The 23,244-nt window shown below is 42.6% G+C and overlaps 1 protein-coding gene across 1 annotated transcript in view; it reads left to right on the top strand.

Moving 5' to 3' along the window:
* Window positions 1–23,244, top strand: part of LOC309566453 (uncharacterized protein) — a 67,985-nt gene that overhangs the window by 317 nt on the left and 44,424 nt on the right. Inside the window, exons 2-6 of the mRNA XM_082271600.1 lie at window positions 4,225–4,452; window positions 13,441–13,553; window positions 15,566–15,729; window positions 22,028–22,187; window positions 22,850–23,008. Coding sequence (XP_082127726.1) covers window positions 4,225–4,452; window positions 13,441–13,553; window positions 15,566–15,729; window positions 22,028–22,187; window positions 22,850–23,008 — 824 coding nt within the window. The remainder of the gene's footprint in view (window positions 1–4,224; window positions 4,453–13,440; window positions 13,554–15,565; window positions 15,730–22,027; window positions 22,188–22,849; window positions 23,009–23,244) is intronic.

Below are 23,244 nucleotides of genomic sequence, written 5' to 3'. Positions count from 1 at the left end.
TCATTTAAAATGAACCTGTGGGCAAGACAGAGCAAACACTTTTTGAGTGGGCCACTATTTGCATATAAATGCCAAAAAGCATGTGTAAGCCACTCAGAGAGGACTGATATTCAATCTCAGAGCCAGTTTAAAACTTCTATTCAGCTTAAAAGTGAGCTTTAGGGCCTCTTTGACCACTTTGTGTGTAGCTCCCTCCCTTGGAGGGTTGATAAGCTAGTTCCTGCACCAGGGCCTACAGTACATTGTTTTTACAATTGAGGGCCAGCCTATTCTTGAGGATTGAAGTAATGGACTTCTGAGGGACTCCTTATAAGTAAGTGGAGGTGTGTTTACAAAAAAAACTGAGGTGTAGAGCCGGAGCAATGGAACAGGGGTTTTGGACCTTCTATCTAACAATGTGCAGTAGGCCTGGAGTGGGCTGCTGCAAGATGCTCCTTATGTGCATATAGTGATTTTTTTAAACACATATATGAGGACAAAACATGCTTTGCCATTCACACATATGAGTTTCACCACACCTTTTTGTTCATAAATTAAGCATAGGCTCACTCAAGAACAGAGATTTTTCAAGATGCAGAAAATAGTTGGAAAATGTGCAACGGATTGAATTAAAGGAAAGCTAAAAACCAAAGATAACATAGACGTACTAGTATCCATAGGGGGTATTTGGGTTTGCTGTTTCCAGTGGAAAAGGCTTCTAGAGGAATCTTATTGGGAAATGCAACATTCGCAGCTTCATAAAATTGAATTTACGAAACTAGAACCTAAAATGTTCTGATTACGAGGATAAAATGCAGACCTTTAGAGGTGCCTGTGTGTACTCTTCAATATCTTCATGAGTTCCAAGGCAGTAAAATTCCAGATTCTCCTACTAGAGTGCTGGATTGTCCCCTCCTGAAACCACCAGCATAAACCTGAGCAAATACAGTAAATTACCTAGTCTGGGAACCCGCATAAATTAGTGTAGGGCCACACTTTACAGAGGTGCCCCGGAGTGGCGGGTCAGCTTCACATATATTTGCAACTGTTTACAAAACAACGTCTACTTTTTTTCTAAATTTTTTCTAAAAGTTAGGCTCTTTGGGTTGGCAAACAAACTGAAGAACACAATACCAGTTCATGCGCTGATCCTAGATTTAAACCGTCCAGGCAGATGATTCTTAAAAATGACAAACGGTGATATGAACAATGAGGAGTTGCAGCTCACCTAACTCTCCACTGGGTGGTGGATGATCACTGAAAGAAATTGAAGAAATAACTGTTCTGGTGACAACTATAAAACTTTAAATTTTCCCCTCACTTTCCATCCTGGTGAACGGTCATCAGGACTGACAGAGAAAGTGAATCTCCCGGAGACACAGACAGCAATAAAAAACTGTTTAAGACCAATATTCAGCAGAAACAAATAATTTGTAATAAGTTATAACCTTCATGAAAAAAAAAAAAAACACCAATCAAATTATTCTAAACAAAAGGTGCATCCAATTATCTACTGCATGTTTCTCCAACACAGGGATAGGAGTGGGAATTTTTGTTTTCCAAAAGGGATAACAAATCACAAACTTCTCTCAGAATACCACTTAATATCACCGTTCTTGTTATTGCTGCACAGACGGCGCAAGACAAAGTTCATCTAATGTTGATTGCTGCATAGATAGCAAAGTTCATACAATGTTGATGCGTATTGTATAGTACTCAGCATTTCCCTAGGGAAACAGTTGTTCCATGTTTAACATGAACTTTAATTCCTGGAGAAATATTTTGTGACGATTCAGATCCACTTAGCTGGAATACGGTGGCCAACAATATCAGCCTGCCTAGCCACGTAGTGAGCTGCATATCCTCCGTGTGCACAAACAACCATGTGATAGGGGGGCACCCATTTCCGCCTAGACATAGGTTGGTTCCCTTAGGCTCACCCGATACTATGGGCATGGGATCCTCTTTAGGGTTTCTACTAGCATAAGGACATTGGTTCTCAGTCTGGCCTTACCAGCACCCTCGACAGTCTGTCTTATATCTTCTTCAGGCCTTACAGCAATGGACCCCAACAACAACCTCATTTAGAACCTATTTGTTTCCAGAGGTAATTTCCAACCTGAGGTTAGGGGACAGCAGAGTCAATACAGTTGATTTACAAGTGTACCCTCTATCAGTCATCCCAATGGTGATGACACATTCTTAAAGCTGCAAACAGATAAGAGAACAGCGGAGAAGAGATGCAAGTTGAGGAGTAGCCCATACCTTTCGGGGTTTTCCCAGAATCCTACTTTTCATGCAAATGTGAGACCCATTAGTCCTGCACCTCTCCTTCCTTGGAATCTCCCAGAAAACTAGACACTCAACACTCTTTGCCGTGCCTTAATCCTAGCACTGCTTTCCAAGACCAACCACACCAGTCAATTTATACTGAGCTCTCTTTCCCAAAGTGCCTAAAACTGGAAGAGGCAGGGCTGGCACTTGCTCACCATTTATGGTACATTGTACTCACTACTCTGGGGCCTCTAGTCTAGTGGCTATATAGGCATTTACACTGCCTACTCTCACTACAAGGGTTCCCAACACTAACTATAACACCCAGTGGCCAATTTGGAGAATTAAACCAGGCACTTCTGTGCCCCTACCCTTAGCTATCACTTTCGTTCCTGTTAGATTTTCCAACATATCATACCATAGAACATAGGTACTCCACAGCCTGATGATGTATACATAGATAATTTCACTGCAGAAGAAATGTTTGTGCATATGCACTCGACAGCTTGTAAAAATATGGATAGTATCATAACAGGAGAGATGTTTATGCATCCTCAGGGACTAACAATCCTTGAATTTTTAAGGATATCCACGCATAAAATGCTAGCATTCTCTCACATGTCAGCAAAAATCAACAACCATATACATATCCATATGCAACCTATGCCAGGAGTCCATGTGTGGCCATAGGTGACAAGGTTACAATGTCCCATAAGTGCTTGGGTCAGCAGGACCCAAGCATCCAAAAACAAAAATGCATTGGCTTTAGATTTGGTTTAATACGTGTGAACATACTGAGGCTGTTGTCAAAAGAACAGTGGCTGGGGCTTTCAATTCCCTTTCCAATTGGTGTTTACTCAAAAGTCGTATTTTGCCGAGGACTAGGTCAAGTTCAGAGTAGAAATCCTGCCACAAATGAGCAGGCCCAACATGTCTACATGTGGATTTTCGTGGATGTGTGGATAGGATTGCTTTTTGTATGTTAGTGTATAACTTTTTCCAACCTGTCTAGGACCAATCATGGTCCCAGCCAGCCCAAAAATGCTGAAGAGGGCAAAAAGGAATTTCCATAAAAGGAGAACCCCAAATAGAACAAATGGAAGGGAGTGTATCGCTCAGCCTTCCTCACCGTGATTCCCTTCCTAGAAAACAAGGACGCATATCAACTGCTAAGGATGCTGTAGGGGAGCGGGATCCTGGGAGAGTAAAAACACTCTTTAAATCTGATGAGGTAGGAAACACAAACCTGGAATCTGCTATGTTGCCTTGTAAAAGACGAAAGCATTGTGACTTTTTTGGAAGAAAGTCTTTTTCACAGGCTGACACTACCTGAGCCTGCTTAGGATAGCCATATCACACTCACCCTGAATGGTGCCTCATCTGTACTGATAAGAGAAACACATTTCAGGTCCCCTGCAAAATGACAAAACCTTGACAACAATGCTCCTCCCACTGCCCCATCCAAAGATGCCTGTGGTCATTAACCTGGAACCAGAAGGAAAGTGATAGCCTCCTGCTTGGTGTGTGAGATCACAGGTAATTTAATTGTCTCTTACATAACAAAATTCATGTAATTAGAATTTGGTGCCCCCCCCCCCCCCCCGAATTCTCATACCATACCAGCACAATACAGATCCATATTCGCAACAAGTGAGGTAAATGGGTAAACACAGAAAGTAGACACAATGGTTCAATAGCTTCACCCCCTCTAAAAATTATATTCCTTTTTGACCTCAAAAACTGTAGTAAAAATCTGGATTTTGATTGTTTATATTGGCCAGGGATGTCAAATAGAAGTTTGCTTTGAGAAGGTAAAAAAGTTCTAAGGATACAGCACACTATTTTGTATGCCTGTCTTTGACCAAGATGTATATAACTTACCTTAAAAAAGATCTAGTAATGATAAAAAATGTGCAATTTGAAATTGCTGTTTAATAAAAACATTTTATTTTGGTTGCCATTTCTACTTAGGGATGATCAAATAGGTGGTCTATCGGATAAATATCTGGGTTTAATAGACTTCCAGGCCACATCTGAAGATGAAATCACTGTTAAAACCGGAGAACGACTCCAAGTCCTTTTGAAGAGAGAGGATCGCTGGCTGGTGAGAAAGGTGCAGGTGACTAGAAAAGGGGAGGCTGCATTAGGATTTGTGGCTTGCGGTCATCTGGTCAGAGAAAAGCCAGTGGAAAAGCAGAGGTAAGTCAAGTAGACAGAGAAGAATGGAGCATGGAGGTCTTACCAATAAGTCAGTTGATATAATTTAATACCTCAACCTCAAAACTTTAAGAGGATTCCAATACATGTTCCAGAATAAAAGTTACAAAGTATCAACACAAAAGAGGGGTAGGGCTTGATAGTAGTAGTAATGGTTGTCTACATCATTGTTCATTATTTGCTGCTGTGGTCTTGCCCATTTTATTAGCCTAGGGGTGTTACAAATGTCAACCTTGCTATTGAAAAAAAAGAAATTATTATTTTTATAGGACCTCTACCTCAAAACTTTAAGAGGATTCCAATACAAAAAGTATAAAGTTCCATATAAAAATGATAAGGTACCATTGAAAAAAGGATTGGACTTGATAGTAGCTTAGCTTTTCAAAGGTAGCCCCTTCTTCAAAGGTTCAAGCAGTACTTGATAGTAGTGATGGTTTCATTATACATCATAAACAGTTCAATATTTCTCCAGTTTTGGACTTGTTGCATGAGCCTAGGGAAGATATAAATGTTAACATTGCTATTAGAAAAGGAACTAAAGCTTTGTGTTGATAGGATTTCAAATAAGTTTTGCATTCCTATAAAGGTCTATGGGAAAGCAAAGGATTAGAAAGGAAGGCTGGGAATAGTGCACAACACTTAATAAACTGTGTCACTGGTGAATAGTGGCACAATAAAGGTCCAGAGAACTAATGCAGGGGTAGAGATGGTTTATGGGTAAAGAGATAAACTTGATCCTGCAGCTTCAGCCAGATGGAGGTTATCCCTAAAATAGAAAAAACGACAGTACAAATGTAAATAGAGCACAAAATATGTGCAATAAAATGTTGTAACATTAATTAAATAAAAACAATGTAACAACCTACACTGTTCCTGCTTGATACAGCGAAGCCAGCATGCCATGGCCAGTGGCCAGCTCTTGAGGCACTCGCAGCAATGGATGTTTTCACATTTTTTAAACAGCAGTAAAATTAATTTAGAGGAGTTATTATCTAGTAACCCAAATGAGTAACCCAAATGAGGCTAATATTGACATAGAACAGGGATTTAAAAAACTCAAACATATCATGGAAAAAACAAATGAAAACCTGGTGGGATGTCGCAATCCTTGAAAAGGTACATGGAACATAGTATTACTCCTAGAAGACTTAAGTGAGATTTGAACCCAAATGATGACATAGATGATAAAGAACTCATGGGTTAGTGGAACACTTTTTTCAAACAGAGTGAGAAAAAAAAAACTATCAGGCATTATCACCCACAGATGTAATGTCAAATTGTCCAAAATAGACACTAAGATCTCACAGCTGAGAGAAAAGATGGCACCATTCAGTGAAACCAGAGTATAAGAAAAAATCCAAACATCTACTGGAGTTCCTTAAAAAAAACAGACTTGGAGACCCGTAAAAAAAAAAAAAAAAAAAATCTAAAAATTTTACAGGAACATTAAAGATTACAATGATAAAAATGTGTATAAATGGCAGGAACAACAAGAAGGGACTGTCTCAAGAGAATCCGCTGCAGAGAGGGTGGTGACAACCCCTAGAGTAACCAAGGGGGTGATCACTCTGGAAATAAATGGCAAAATACGGAAAATAAAAACAAAAAAAGAGTGGGATCAGACCAACCCCACCCTATAATCAGACACGCTCCATTTGCAGGGAAATGGGGGTGTATCAGAATATAGAGTACCACTACAAAATAGATTTGCATCTCCTAGAGAAATCCTGGGAGAAAAAGATAGGGGTATGATTAAGGACCCCAAGGTAGACTATTCCCCAACAGACCACCCAGAGGTAGACAGAGGGGTGGGTACAGAGGATATAGGCCACCACAACCCAACAGATCACCCCAACAAGAGGGTAATGGAGGGAGCCGCACAGACACAACCAGGATTACCAAGGGGGAGATGGGAGACAATGGGGGGAATCCCACAGACCCTATCAGGACCCCAGGAATGCCCCAAAGGAATAATACCAATATGTAAGAAATGAGAAGAGGATGCAGAGGGGGACAGAAAAAGGAAAAGAGTCATAGGGGAGGGCATCTTTAATATAAGTAATGTGGTTCTATCTGAGGAAGAACTACAAATTGTAGATTTAGGCATAAAATATGCACCAGAAAATATTGTCAAATTTGAAAGCTACATTGATAACAAAAATTTGCCATTACGATTAATATCAAGAAACATGGGAGATCTAGGGGTTTCTTCGTTGCGGCGATATTATGAAGCTATCTCACTGCAACGGATTCTGGACCGGCATCCTCATGTCAGATCCAAGGCATGGGTGCCCCTTGAAAAATCCTTGGCAGGTAGGAACCTATCCCATGCACCTTGGCTGCCCGGTGATTCTCAGGGTTTTTATAGTCTAGTATCTCCTACCACCCTCCATGCACTTAGACTATGGGATAGGCTGCGCGAATGTGAGGAGTTGTCTCCATCAGTGTCCCCGCTCGCGCCTCTGGGTGGTTTCCCGTGGTTCCCTCCTGGAGAGCAGGTACCCTTTTTTAGATCTTGGATGGATGATGGCGAGGTGCGCTGTAGGAGGTTTATGCAAGGGGCCTAGTGTCTCTGAATTGGCTTTGCGACCAATTTGGTCGTTTTCCAATGGATGAATGGCGCTATAGACAGCTGCACCATTTCATTACTAGCCTTCCTAAAGTGGTTAGGCCCGCGTCCTCCATGACCCCGTTTGAGAAACTGTGTGTATCCGCTGAACCGATTCCCCGCCCTATCTCGCTGCTCTATGGGCTTTTGCAGACTCCTGATGTGGGTGAAAGACCCGTGTACATTCGGGAGTGGGAGAGGGACCTGCGGCACACATTTACAGAGACCCAGCTGCGCCATTTATATGTTTTTACTCATAAGAGCTCGTTGATACCAAGATGCAAGAAAACAGCTATAAGTTGTTAACTAGATGGTATAGGGTAACGACTGTCCTGACTAGGATTTTTTCGGCACTCTCGGACTCTTGCTGGCGGGGGTGTGGGCTTCGGGGCTCCTTCCTTCACATTTGGTGGGAGTGCCCTAAACTCCGCCCCTTCTGGTGAGATGTTCGAGAACAAATTAAGGTCATCTTAGATATTGAAATAGATGATTCCCCCCTGTATTTTCTGTTGCACGTGCCACCCATTCCTCTGCGCCACTATCGAAAGTCGGTTTTACCTCATTTGGTAAATGCGGCCAGGCGCATTATTCCTGTGTACTGGAAGTCAGCTCAGGTCCCGGTGCGATCCGAGTGGATTCGCCTGGTCAACAGCATTATGACAGCGGAGGAGTGGGTCGCGAAATGCAGGGACCGTTATGAGCAATTTCAAAGTATCTGGGCCACCTGGATTCATTACACCTCAGTCATTGTTTCCGAGCCTACACCTCAATGTGCTCCGGACATGCCATCTACTTCCATACTAGTGGACCCTAGGCTAACACCGGACGAGTCCATATAGTTTAGGTAGAATTGAACATAACTACATCCTACATTACTATCTTTGTACCACAGTGTATAGTGGACCCATAAGGGAAAGAATTTTGCAGAGTTTGCTGTTCCTGCTGGCGACGTTCTATGACGTTCCATTACTCGTTCTATTTTCTGTTTTTTTTTCTCTTTTTTCTCTTCTTTTTAAGTTTCCCTATACTATTCTTCCCTTTTTAGTTTTTAGTTTTCTCCTTTCCCCCTTTTTACTTTTTTGTGTTCTCAAGTCGTACTCTTTTATCTGGCTGGTTTGTTTAACTTAGAGGAGCTGAGTTATATCAAGGTAGATGTCCCCTTGGGTGGGCCATTGTACTTTTCTCTATTCGCTTTTTATATGGGCTTACATTTTATTGCTACCTTCTGTACTGTTTCCCTAATGTTATTAAACTGGTTAGTGTCTTAGGTGCCTTGGTGGTCGGGCCATTGTTTTTGCTCTCCATGCCTAGTTTATTTAGTTTTAAGTTTTGTTTTTTGTAATCTGTGTTATTTGTCTTTATGAAGAAAAAGAAGGAGAATAAAGAGTATTTAAAAAAAATATCAAGAAACATTTTGCCATGGAGAAAAAGAGTAATCAAAACGAAGGTTTAGACAACAATATAAAAGGATACCAACACAGTGGGCTATAAAACCAGTCAATATTTAACCCTAAACCCACAGAATATAATTTTGTGGAAGTATTTAAAAGCATGGTGGAAAAGGATATAAAACACATACAAGTTAATAAGCCAAAGAATAATTGAAATATAGAAAAATGTATACGTGCATTGTAATAAAGGAAGGATATTGTCATCCGTCTGGCAGACAAGGGGGGAGGGGTAGTGATTATGAACAAAAAGGACTATGATATTGATATGAAAAGAATTGTGGGTAACACAAGAAAGAAATAATATAATATATATATAATAATAAAATATATAATAAAATAATGAACAAAAAAGAGGTCAAATATCTAGGATTGGAAGCCTCAAGAATACCGACCATTTATCAAGTTCCAAAGGTCCATAAAAACTAAAAACAAAAACAAAAACAAAACACCTGGTCGACGGATTATTAGTGGCATAAACTCCCTATATACTCGTATTAGAGAATATATTAATACCTATTTACAGTCATTGGCTAGAAACAGTCCCCCATATATACAAGATAGTAAAGATGTCATATTACAGATAAAGGCCATGGATATATCACCAAATAGCATATTGGTGTCGACAGAGGTTGAGTCACTCTACAGTATCGTTAAACAAGAGGATGGACTCTAAAATGGGCACTAAAAAGACAGTCGGGCCTAAAAAGGAAACAAAGTTCATTGTGAAGGCCTTACAAATGACGATAGATAACAACTATTTCTGGTATGACAAACAGTTTTACAATCAGGTGAAAGGTGTCTCAATGGGAGAAATATATGCCCCCAGTGTGGCTCACATCTTCCTGAATAAATGGGAGTCAGAAGAAAATTTTTGGCAAGAGCTTGCTAAAAAAAAAATATAAAGGGTATATTCATGATGCCCTAGTGGTGTGGGAGGGCACGCCTGAAAGCTTGGATCAATTTATGACACATATAAATAACAAAACTTACAGGATTAAGTTTACAGAAAAATGACATCTTGAAAGGGTTCATTGTTTAGACCTGGATATTTCTAAATCTGAAGGGAAACTGAGTACTAGGACACATTTCAAAAACATAGATAGAAACGAATATATCCCTACAAATAGTTGCCTTCACCCAAAATTTGTAACAAATATATCTAAGGGACAATTTACCAGAATTAGGCATAATTGCACTAGTAAGGAGGATTATGACGCTCAAGCAGATGTACTCACAAGTAGATTTTGAGCTAAGGGGCTATTAATAGGAATGCACTACTAGGAAGTAACAAAAAGGAATTTGGTTACAGTAGGGTCAAATTATGACCTAGCATTTATTACAGGGTTCAGTAGGCAATACAAGACAGTAAAAAAGTAATAAAAAAACATTGGCCCGTTTTAATGAGGGACCCCACTCTCAGAAAAAAGCTACCGAAAACACCCAAATCTGTTTTAAGAAAAGCTCTGAACCTGAGACATAGGTTAGTTAAGAACATGCCCAATCCCCCTCAAATAATTACCTTTTTCTTGGACACAACAGGGTTTTTTAGACGCAGAAGGTGTCTAGCATGCAGAAAAAGCAGAGAATCCACCAGAATGCGGTCAGAGTTTGTCTGGTTCTACAGGACAGAGGTTAAAACTGATACATTTATATCTTGTCAATCCACAGGAGTAACCTACGTGTTGGAATGCCCTTGTGGGCTCCCCAATGTGGGCAGGACCACCTGTACATTATCAGTGAGGGTACAAGAACACATGAAGAACACAGGCATTTTTTACAATTTCATCATAAAGGTCCATCTTTACTTGCCTTTTTCAGGATTGATAGAATTCGAAAACATTGGAGAGGTTCTAACATTTAAAGAGAAATGATACACAATGGATAATCCAGTTAGATACCCTAGCCCCCCAAGGGTTAGGGGGGCTAGGGTATCTAACTGGATTATCATTGGTATTGATTTGAACTGTTTTTTGGTCAATTACTAATTTAGGTTGCCCTTAGACGATTGGGATACAGATTCCACCTCAGTGCATGCCTATATCAGGATGTACTGAAAGGTGGATATTACAATTTACATTTGGAATATAAATATGTCCTTAGAATATAAAAAATCCTTTTTCCATATTAGTAAAAAAATCCCTCTTCATAGCTACAAATTAATAAAACATGCTATGTTCTCCTCTATTTTCTAATATAGTCTGTAATATTATGATCAGGATCAATGACTTAATGGTCAAAATAGGAGAGTTACTTGTGTAATATATTGATTCGCCACAAGCTGGGGCCAATATAATTGAATAGTCTATGATTTTAATGTGTATTTATTTTAATCATTTATTTTAATTTGATTACAAACCGAATATTAAACATGCAAGAAATATAACTGTTGTAATAGATGTAAGAATCATCTGCCAACAATATATTATATAATATAGAACAATACATCATTGGCGTGATCCAATGAACAGTTTAGATAGAGTATAAAATGGCGGAGATGGATGACGTGACCACACCTTCTTATGACGTCTGGATGACGAAACGGGTAGGGGCAGACTTCTCGGTCATGCAGCTTGTCACTTCTGCCTATTGGAATGCACGTTGGCTCTAGAGAATCTCAGAGCAGTGGCAGCTCAGTACTATCTGTTGGCAGATCATTCCTGGTGCATGGGCATGGCACTTTTACTTTTTTGTTTTAAAAAAAAAGGTATCAGGCTATGTCGATCCCTGTGAATATATTTTTTCTATGAACTGGATACATTGAGAGGGATCTCCTATCTATGGATGAAATGACAAGCATATAAAAGCTTTGTAGACCCACTTTGGTAAAGGCTCAGGGGGTCCACACCTGCGGTTGAGTGCATACCCCTGTGGGGGGATATCCACAGTAGTGCAAAAAGCACTAGTTTCACTGGGGGGGCATGCTTGTTTTCAAGTTTATCGACAATCTTCTAATTTTACAAATACGTTTAAGGTCTCATATCATTTGAAAGTATTTACAATATTATTATTTAATGGTCATGAGACTTGCCTTGTAGCACTTTAGCGCTTTATTTTTGCAATTCATATATGGTATATTGTTTTAAGGGTAGCACAGCATTGTTTAGAAGAGCTCTTGTGGTGTCACCGCTCCATTGTTCTTTATAAAGCTTGACAAAGAGGAATACCCTCAAAATGTGTTGCCTTGCTTTCTGGACCTCCACCCTAACAAAGCCTGCTTCCCTTCTCTTTAGAACAAGGGTGTCAAGGTAAATTTCATTGTGGGCTGCATCAGCATTATGGTTGCCCCCAAAGAGCCAGTTGTGTCTGTAAGACTTTATAAATGTATCTAATTTTTATCATATTAAATAATTGCCTCTGCATTCGATTATTACTGGTTTTAGTAATACCCTAAGGTTTAAGCTGTCAAAAGCAGGTGAAGACTGCAGGGAGCCCACTCACACTTTTGTAGTAGAGAATGCAAATCTGAAAAGGCGGGTCGCATAACGCTGGTATCATCCACAAGAATCTTTATTTGAGATTGCTCACCATGGAGTTCTCTCAGAGCAGTATCCAATAAAGTTTCTTGTGGATGATACTAGCAGGGCGTGACCTTCCTTTTCAAATGGCATAGAATTGTATTGTCCAGAGCACCCTTACTTACTCGCTCTTACATCAGATGTGAAGAGATCATCACCACCATCAGAAGTCAAGAGTCCCCCACCCTACCTTACATCACAGTAAACGACCCTTTCCTTGAGTTGCTGCTGAGAAGAATCTAAGTGGGAACTGAGAAGCAGAAAGCACAGGGTCTGGAGGAGGACCCGACGAGGGCTGGAGTCAGCTGCTGGAGTCTGCTGAATGCGGAGACCAGGGGAGGTGGAGATGAGGGGGTGCTTTGGCTGCACAGGGAGACACAATATTTGGAGGAGGAGTTCTGTCCTATCTGCTGTTAACTGCTGAGTTGGGGGGCAGAGAATAGCAGCAATACAGAGAAGCACAGCATCTGGCAGAGGAGTTATGTCCTTCCCTCCACTGCTGAGACGAAGGGGATGCCACAGCTGTAGCTGAGAGGGCCACATGAAACGGCATGGTGGGATGAATTTGGCCCCCGGGCCTTGTTTTTCACACATGTGCTTTAGAGGATCACTCAGGATTATCATTAAGAATAAGGTCTTCTTTGCAGCAGTCATAGGTGCTTGGTTGCCACTTTTTTCTTTAATGAATGTGTTACACCTTTTCTTATGGCACAGGATCTGGGTGTTTTTTGAAATGCACCCGTCAATTAATTCTGGAAGATCTCAGAAATACCTCAAGCTAAAGCCCACCAATATGGGCCCTTAGGCTGATTGTAGCCCAACAACTAACGCTAACTTGTCATAGCTTTTCTACGTCATAAAACAGGTTCTCTTGGGGGATAGCAGAACAATGCTCTTTGAGGATAATAAAATGATGGGTCACTTGTGGAAAGCATCTAAGGTTATCTTGTACTCTGTCGCTATTGTATATGTGTTGAGTGCCATTCCTTTCTTGTCAAATTGTTGTAATTTATGTGCTCTTTACACTGGCATCACCCTTGATAGAGTGATCTGCTGGGGATCACTTTTAAGAGGGCAGGTGATGAAGAGGCGTTATGTTACCTCTTCGCCGCCAGTATTATCACCAAGAACCCACAACACTGTGCCGAAGTCGCAGAGGTTGTGGGTGATTGCACCAGTGCCCCATTCAACTGAATGTCATGGTGGGGGTGGGCGGTCGAGGGTGTGATTTTACCACCCCCCAACCACAAGTGTAAACAGGGTCTCAATGTGCTGACAAACTGTACTAACAAATTGTAAACTCCCCATAATTTATCGCATTCAACTGGATGGTTTCAATATACAGATTTGGTTTCCCGTTGGTTTGCTTCGGCTAATTTCTTTTGTGTCTTCCCAGCTGGTTTACTGAAATAGATTGTGTAAAGGCAGAGCGGCTCCTCCTATCTGAACCAAACATGGACGGTTCTTTTCTCGTCCGACCCAACAAAGACTCAGGATATTGTCTTTCAGGTGAGTAAAGAGGGCACAGATTGTTATTTTTTTAAGCACTCAATGGGCCTAATTCACAAAGCTAAAATATAAGGATAAGGACACTTATTTTCAATAAAGTGACAGTTATTTTCAGCTGTGGTCAATGAGATTTTCCTCCTCAATACCAACTGTAACGGATCAACTGGCACCCCGACTGGGTACCTCCGTTGACGGATGCTGCTAGTGCTTCCTGAGGGCTCCAAGCACTCCACCAGACACCATAACCACCTCAGACCCCACAAACCGCCGAAGCTTGGTTAGGGTCTCGCCGTCTCCTGCCCCCTGGACCTACGACAAGGCTCCAGGTTCCAGTGGGTGAACCTCTCTTTCCCCAGAGAGTGAATGTTGTAGCAGATTCCCCCAAAAGAGACAGGACTCTAGATTGAGGGTGAAGTCGAACACAAACTGTTTATTCAAACACATGCTCAAAGAGATATACACTGTGGTACAATCCCCCTCCCCCTTAGCAGCCAATCCACATACACATATACATCCCATAATAAGTTTATCTTAAGGCAGACAGAAACAATGGAACAATGGAATACAGGCACTTACCAATAACAAACCCCACCCCATCTCACTATCTAGCAAGGGTCTATGAGACACTCCTGCAATATTCTAGCAATCTGAAAAGTCAAACTATTCATCCTCATACATTTCCTGAGAGATATTGCTGACAAATATTACTGTCCCACCTGAAGCCATCCAAACCATTCTCTCAGCTTCCCCCAAGTATCTGTCCCTCACTCCCAATGACGGTGAACACTGTCACACCAATGTAACACAAATTTGCTTCCTTCAGGTTCAAGGGGTTGAACTGGGGTGAGGCCTGCAGCTGCAAGCATCACCCTGGTACTGTTTTTTAGAGCAGATGGTCGGCTTTCTTGTGATAGCAACTGATGCGGCTAAGCTCGGCTGCTATCACAAGAAGTGGGAGGGGACGTCCTCTCTCTAGTTTGACCTTCGGATGAGAGTTGGGGCAAAATGCTACTGGTCAGCTGCTGCACTCCTACCCAAATCAAAGGTTTAATCAGGAAAGGGTGGATGAAATGTACCTTTGCTTCTTGTCCAGGCAGGGAGTGACAGGAAATCTTTCCCATATAGTAACACATTTTGAGTAGAGCAACAACAGCTTCCCTTATTTCTAGTATAGGCGTCACAGGGACAGGAAGTGAGGCTAAATCTCCCTAATGGGGTCCCAGACCGAAAAAAACAAACCACTTGACAAAAATTGTACTTCTTCTCTACTCAAACTGTGTTAAGCCTCCTTAAATGGGACATACTCAGCTACAAGAGGTCAAGTCTTACATCCGAAAGCGCCACCGTCTAAGTGTTTAATAGGTAAAAACCACACAAGTATTAAAAGGATTGCACTCACAAGGATAAGAGAACATAGGCAGATCATCTATCTCTCTTGGAGACCGGTGGCTGCTGGCAAGGGTCCAGGAAAGATGGATGGAACTGTCGTGGATGACCGCTGTACCAGGCAGGGACACAGATGGGTGTCACAGTGGGGGCTCCACTGGACGGATCAGCAGGCAGCCGAATGTCTACAATTCTCAGAGGAGCACGGTAAGAATATCCAGAGGTCATTGCCGGGTGAGCTGACAGGCAGGGAGAGATGTAGTCTGGAGCCATGACCAGGCTGGAACGCAAGGCGGTGATAAATCTGTGGCCAGAGGACGTCGGGCCATAGTGACGTCACGCTGCAGGGACGTCACGCCATAGTGACATCAGAAAATGGACGGCAACGTGTTTTGGAGCGGTTTTGCTTCTTTGTCGAACCGAAAAAATTTTATTCACAGTTCAGAGGCATCCAATATCCTCATTGAAGAAGTGCTGCTGCCATATATACAGCAGAATCCTTTAACAACATCACCCTAGACATTAACATTACGGCATATATGGGCTGCACACCCACTATCTGTTTGCGCTAAGGGATTTTAGATTCTTTCCTATGCAAGTCTTACATCCACCTCTCTTTCCTCCAGTACGAAGGAACAAAGAGGTCCTCCATTACATGATCAAGAAAGAAGATAAAGGAAAAGTCTACATCTTTGGAGAAAGATCTTTTACCTGCATCCACGATCTGGTCCACTATTACCGATATCACCTAAACGATCATGACTGCCTACCGCTCACACCATTTCTTAAGGTAAGAGATATCTGAAAAAATAGTCTGTTACACATGAGCACAACCTCATTAAACAATTTACAATTTTTTCGAGCACTGATAGTATATCCATTGCTATATTTCCAGTGCTCTGTTGGGAGACATTTGAGGTTCCTACACAGAAGCTGTCCTATTATTTGTTCGCCCCTCCTCTCTTCTTGACCAGTCACAGAATGCTCTGTTTTCTGTAAACCTATTCACAAAATGTACAAATGATTCCGTGAATGGACAGGGGAGAATGGAGGAGAGTAGTGCAGTTGCTGCGTAGGAGAGTATTGGATGTATTTTATAGCAAAAAGTAAGCGCCGGTTCACATACACGCGACGCTACTTCCCGGGGCGACCTCGGAGCGGCCGCCACGGACTTCATAACATTGAAGTCTATGGCGGTCGCCTCCTGGTCGCCCCAAAGAAGCTCCGGGCCCTTTTTCTAGGTCGGAGCGACTTGTGTCGCTCCTATTAGAACGGGTCCGCAGCTTCCCTATGGGAGGCGACCTGCAGCGACCTGTGAGGCGACCAGGTCGCCTCACAGGTCGCCCTAGTGTGAACCGGGACTTAGAAATATTGTTTATTTTCCCAAAATTGTTGTTTTTTTTGTTTATAGCGCAAAAAATAAAAACTGCAGAAGTGATCAATTACCACCAAAATAAAGCTCTATTTGTAGGAAAAGAAGGACATAATATTTTTTTGGGATCAGCAACGTACAACTACGCAATTGTCCGTCAAAATTACGCAGTTCCGTATCGCAAAAAATGGCCTGGCCATTAAGGGGATAAAACTTTCCAGGGCTGAAGTGGGTAAAAGGTGAACTTATCCTTTAGGCATTCAATACATTTATTTGCATAGATACATGATACCCAGGGCAGTGCCCGCCCCCATGGTATTTTTGACACCCCAATGCCTTTTAGCTCAGAAAATTATCATTTTTAAGTTGATAAATTCAGCTCCCATTCATTTTAGCTAAGTTTGAGTTTGGCATCTGAACTACTCTGAAGTTCACCGAACCCTGCTCAAACCAAACCCTGGGCAGTTCGCTCATCCCTAGTTCTTTAGCCCACAACAGTAGATCAGGGAAGGGTGGTAACAATGTTTGAGGATTAAGTGCAGCGTTGTCAGCCCTCTATAGGAAGCTATCAGCTCCCAAGTTTCCGCCAGGATCAATGGGCATTTTTTGCATGTATCACAAAGATGTAATAAAATGCTTTCAATGGTAAATTTACAGTGCATCTTGAAAATATTCACAGGGCTTCACTTTTTCCTCATTTTGTTATGTTACAGTCTTATTCCAAAATGGATTAAATTCATTATTTTTCTCAAAATTCTACAAACAATACCCCATAATGGCAATGTGAAAGGGTTGTTTGAAATATTTGCAAATGTATTAAACATAAAAAATAAAAAAATCACATGTAAATAAGTGTTCACAGCCTTTGCCATGACACTCACAATTGAGCTCAGGTGCATCCTGTTTCCACTGATCATCCTTGAGATGTTTCTACATTTTGATTGGAGTCCACCTGTGGTAAATTCAGCTGATTGGACATGATTTGGAAAGGCACACACCTGTCCATATAAGGGTCCCACAGTTAAAAGTGCATGTCAGAGCACAAACCAAGCCACAATGTTCAAAGGAATTGTCTGTAGACCTGAACTATCACGGGAGAAGGGCCTTAGAGAGGTGACCAAGAACACGATGGTCACTCTGACAGAGCTCCAGCATTTCTCTGTGGAGAAAGGAAAACCTTCCAGTAGAACAACCATCTCTGCAGCACTTCAAAAATCAGGTCTGTATGGTAGAGTGGCAAGACGGAAGTCACCTTTCGGTAAAAGGCACATGGCAGCCCGCTTGGAGTTTGCCAAAAGACACCCAAAGGACTCTCAGACTATGAGAAACAAAATTCTCTGGTCTGATGAAACAAAGATTGAACTTTTTGGCCTGAATGGCAAGTGTCATGTGTGGAGGAAACCAGGCACTGCTTATCACCTAGCCAATACCCTTCCTACAATGAAGCATGGTAATGGCAGCATCAATGTGTGGGGATGCTTTTCAGTGGCAGAAACTGGGAGAATAGTCAGGATGGAGGGAAAGATGAATGCAGCAATGTACAGAGACATTCTTTATGAAAACCTGCTCCAGAGCACTCTGGACCTCAGACTGGGGCGAAGGTTCATCTTCCAACAGGACAACGACCCTAAGCACAAAGGAGTGGCTGTGGGACAACGTCTTTGAGTGCCCCAGCCACTCAATGTCCTTGAGAGGCCCAGCCAGAGCCCAGACTTGAACCCGATTTAACATCTCTAGTGTGAGGGGGTTAGCACAGCAGCGGCTGTGTGTGACCCCCCCCCTGGATGGGTTCACTACACAAAATTAGGCACGGCAAACAGTATGGCAGGTGAAAAAATACAAAGGTGTGGTTTATTTACACTATACAAGGAAAAAAATGACAACAAAAACAAAAAGAAACCGGAAAATAAACCCATCTCAACTTGGCAACTTACTACACACATAGGTTCAAATAGGATCAATTCATCTATGCGTGGCATGGGATAGGTGTCAAATTTTGTAACTTTATTCAACTTTAAAAAATCATTCCAAATTGCCAGCTCCCATCAGGTTTAGGTACTAACACTAACGATGATTTCTGGGATTCGCCTTCCTGGTTTAAAGGGGCAACTGTGGGGGGTCAGGACAATCCCAGAGTTACCAGAATTTTGGAAAATCACTCCCCACAATGGCATCATGTGGTAAGTGAGACTCTAACCCCACCTGCTTAGATAGGTTACCTTTGGGGGTCTCAAAAGACACTGTAGCCACAGGATACTCTCTGGTGTCCCCATGCACACAAACAGCCACCTTTTAATGCCCAGAAAAAAACACACAAAGGCACACAAGGCACCTGAAGAAAGAGCGCGCATGTCTGTTGCGGACCCTGCGCATGCTCAGAAACACGTCGTGCTTTCCGGGCCCCGGGATACCAGCGAGCGTCACGGATGTGACCTTTTCTCCCTCCACTGCAGCGTTAGCCTTGCCGGATCATCGGGACACAGTGAGATCAAGGCAGCCACCTTCTCTGCTGTTCCACAGCTCCACCTTTCTACAGGCACACAACGCATTATCAGAGGGATGACTTCACCCGGTGGATCTCTTTACATACATGTCTGCTGATGACCCATAATTTTTGTTGCTGATTATGTATTGCCTCCATGCACTTTGATTAAAGCAGTCTGCACCCAGAGCGCTTTTTCTGTTTCTTGTTTTAATGCCCAGAGACCTCTGTAGTAACTAATTCAGCTTTTACCAATGTTAGCAAGCTACCTGAATCCAGCAACACATAATCTTTTCCACTGCCTCCTGCAGCCTTGACTTCCCAGGCTGTTTCCACCAGACATTAGGTAGAACCCCTTCCCTCTCACTCTCTCCACCCTCATACCTTGGTATCACCTTACCCGCCGTTGGGAATGGTCTAGTCTTAGGGTGGAAAGTCCATGAGTCCCTGGGAGAGGAGGTCAAGTTTTCTGTAGCTAAGTACCTCTCATCGAGATCCACAAGCTTGTCTGCCATTTCTGGGTCTTCATGGCTTACCCACTTTTGGACGGCAGAAGGAAGAGATCTCAGGAACCGATCCATAACCACACATTCCAAAATCTTTGGTGCTGTCAAAGTCTCTGGCTGCAGCCACTTTCTGCTCAAGTGAATGAGATCATACATCTGAGATCTGGGGGTTTCCCAAGCTGAAAAGTCCAGTTATGCCCAAGCTGAGCCCAGACAGCCAGGGTGACACCCAGCCATGCCAATATTTCTGTTTTCAGCACATCATAGTCTTTTGCTTGGTCAGGCTCCAGGTCATAATAAGCTTTCTGCGATTCACCATCTAATAATGGGGCCACCAGTCCAGCCCACTGGTCCTTAGGCCAATTTTCCCTTTCAGCAGTCCTTCCAAAGGTGGTCAAAAACACCTCAGGATCATCCTCTCCAGTCATTTTTGACAGTAAATGGCTGGTGTATTAGTAGAACCACTTGCCTCACTGGTCTGGGGACGCTGCTGCATTAATCTCTCCAGACTCCGCTGTAACTGTTCATTTGCACACCTTTGCTTGAGGTTCACTTGTTGTTGATTGGCATTTGCTACAACAAGTTGTCTCAGCATCTCTTCCATACTGGCCTTTATTTACAAAACTGCCCACCTTCTCCACCAATTGTGAGGGCGTTAGCTCGGCAGCAGGTGTGTGTGACCCCTTGGATATGTTTACTACACAAAATTAGGCACAGAAAACAGCACTGTGGGTAACAAAAAACAAAAGGTGCGTTTTATTTACATTATATATAAGGAAAAAAATTACAACAAAAACAAAAAGAAACATGAAAATAAACCCTTGCCAACTTGGCAACTTACTACACACATAGGTTCCCTGGCTATCAACTAGGTGCAGCCTTGTGCTGCCCCCAGCACCTATCTTCCTGTCTAAGAGGATTGCAACACAGGCTATATCTCACCGCACAGGCAGGTATCAAGCTCCCCAGACCACACTAGCACAAAACTGGTTCCAGGATGGAGCAACTCTCTAAGCAAGCTGGGAGTTTTTGTAGAGGCCCTAATGAGCCAACGTACTTCAAGAGGAAGTAAACCCTCTGCAAAAAAATTAGAGAAAAAAAAAAAACCTGTAAAGACAAAGGCATAATGAGCTAGTATGCAATTCAAAAACAGGTGTGGCAAGCTTGTAGCATCATACTCAAAAAGACTTGAGGATGTAATTGGTGCCAAAGGCGCCTTACCAAAGTATTAACCACTTGCCTACCGGGCACTTTCACCCCCTTCCCATCCAGGCCAATTTTCAGCTTTCAGCGCTCTCACGCTTTGAATGACAATTGCGCGGTCATGCTACACTGTACCCATATGACATTTTTATCATTTTTTTCACACAAATAGAGCTTTCTTTTGGTGGTATTTAATCACCTCTGGGTTTTTTATTTTTTACAAAAAAGACAGAAAATTTTGAAAAAAAAAAAAAAAGTTTTTCTTATTTTCTGCGAGTAAATTTTGAAAATAAATACATTTTTCTCCTTCACTGATGTGCGTTGATGAGTCGGCACTGATGGACACTGATAGGCTGAACTGATGGGCACTGATGAGGTGGCACTTATGGGCACTGATGAGGTGGCACTTATGGGCACTGATGAGGAGGTACTAATATGCCGCACTGATGAGCACTGATAGGCGGCACTGATGAGCACTGATAGGCAGCACTGATTAGCACTGATAGGTGGCACTACTGGGCACTGAGAGGTGGCACTGCTGGGCACAGAGGTGGCACTGCTGGGCACTGATAGGCGGCACTGACGGGCGGCACTGATGGGCACTGATAGGCGGCACTGTAGGGCACTGGCGGGTGGCACTGATGGACACTGACGGGTGGCACTGATGGGCGGCACTGATGAGCACTGATGGGCAGCACCATCAGTGCCCACACTCAGTGCCCATAGTGCTGCCAGTGAGTGCTCATCAGTGCCTAGATGAGCAGGCACTGATGGGCACTGACTGGCAGCACTATGGGCACTGATTGTGGGCACTGTGGGCACTGATGGTGGGCACATTGTTTTTTTTTTTTTTACCTCTGTAGTAATCAGGGCACTGGTGATCAGTGCCCTGATTACATTCCACTGTGTCCCCGATGGCTGATCGGTTCTCCTCCTTCCTCACACTGCAGTCTCCGTGTGAGGAAGGAGCGCTGGCGATGAGAGATGATCTCATATGTTTACATATGAGATCATCTCTCATTGCATGGGCCGATCACGTGGTAAATGGCCGATGTGATTGCCCATTTACCACGATCTGTGATTGGCTGTGTCCAAGGGACACGGCCAACACAGATTTTCCCCGATGCGCGCTCGCGGGAGCGCGCGGGGAGACTGTCTCTGGGAGGCCGTTTAAAGACGAAATTCGAGTCCGCGCTGTAGCCGTACTTCGGCTATAGCGCGGATGGCAAGAAGTTAAGCAAAGGCTGTGATACTTATGTACATGGGATTTTTTTTTTTTTATAAATTTGAAAAGATTTTAAACAAACTTCTTTTTTACATTGTGATTATGGGATATTTGTAGAATTTTGAAGAAAATAGTGAATTTAATCCATTTTGGAATAAGGCTGTAACATAAAATGTAGAAAAAGTGAAGCGATGTGAATACTTTCCGGATGCACCGTAACTGGGAGCAAATAATAGAAGTCTATTGTTAGGATTGGCATACACCTAAAGTTTACTGATAACAGGTGTTTTGTCTTGGTAGGCTGACAGCTGCATCGATGACACCTGGGAACAACCCTTGTCAGATTTCACATTGATGACAAAAGTCAGAGGCATTAAAATTGGAGCTTCCGAGATCTGCCTCTGGGAGGGAAACTGGGCAGATGGAGGGAGGAAAGTTCTCATCCAGACCATATCTGAAGGTTTGTGAACACCTCCTATCGGCAACCTAAAGTAATTGATTCTATCCAGCAAGCACAGGATGTGTTAAAGTCAGGAGTTCATTCCTTTTACCTTTATGTGAGTTGCATAACACAGGCCACCTTACAGGGTTAGCAAGAGGATATGTGTACTTCCTGAAATCAAATCCTTGCATCACCCATTATATTCAAACTAACAAGGATGGGCTGAATCTGCTTATTGGCTGTAATGACACATCTTAATATTGTCAATTGTTTAAATAATGTAATGGAGCTCTAATACCAGGCTTGAACACCCTCCTTGCTGCCTATTTGCCTGCTAAGGGTAGCTGTACCTTCAATATGGACTTAATATTACCGTCAACCCCCTCTCCCCCCCCTACATCTCTGTTCCAGGGGGCTGTGGCCTCCTGTGGCTGTTTACATCCTACCCAACGAAAAGTTGTTCAGCGCCCATAGATTTAAATGATCTGTATAGTGAGAGTCAGTGAATGGTTCTATCTAGGCCTATGGGAAACAATACTTTTGGAAGATTGATGGCCTTAATCCAGTCATGAGTGGCTTATGATACAGGGGACCAGGTGGCCCAGAATAGGGTTGTCTTACAAGAGTCTACTTTAATCTTATGGTCATTCCACTACCCTATTCTTCATCTCACCCTACAGAGTTATTTAAAAGAAACAACTTCATGAGTGGAATTGAGATTCAAAAGACGCTAAATCACAGGAATATCGCCAAATTGCACGCGTTGTGTACCGCACAGGATCCCTTCTACGTTGTCACCGAGTTCACAGAGAAAGGAGACCTTCGGACCTTTTTGAGCGGTCAGTAAAACAACCCTTTGGAAGTATTTTAGAACTGATGATGCTGCTACTGCTGGGGGATTACTGTAATTTGAATTTGTGCTCTGTACAGACGTCTGAGAAAGGCAGTGAGTCACTTGCACAAACAGGAAATGAGATTCCTGAAGGTGTTACAGTGTATGGATGCCATATTTGCAAATTAAGGGTCCATTCACACTAGCGCGACTTGTCAGGCGACTTGGTCGCCTGACAAGTCG

Source organism: Pelophylax lessonae (genome assembly GCF_965119305.1).
Source record: "Pelophylax lessonae genome assembly, chromosome: 11".
Taxonomy (NCBI): domain Eukaryota; kingdom Metazoa; phylum Chordata; class Amphibia; order Anura; family Ranidae; genus Pelophylax; species Pelophylax lessonae.
Note: the sequence above shows the minus strand (reverse complement) of the source record. Positions and strands in the feature narration are given on the sequence as shown.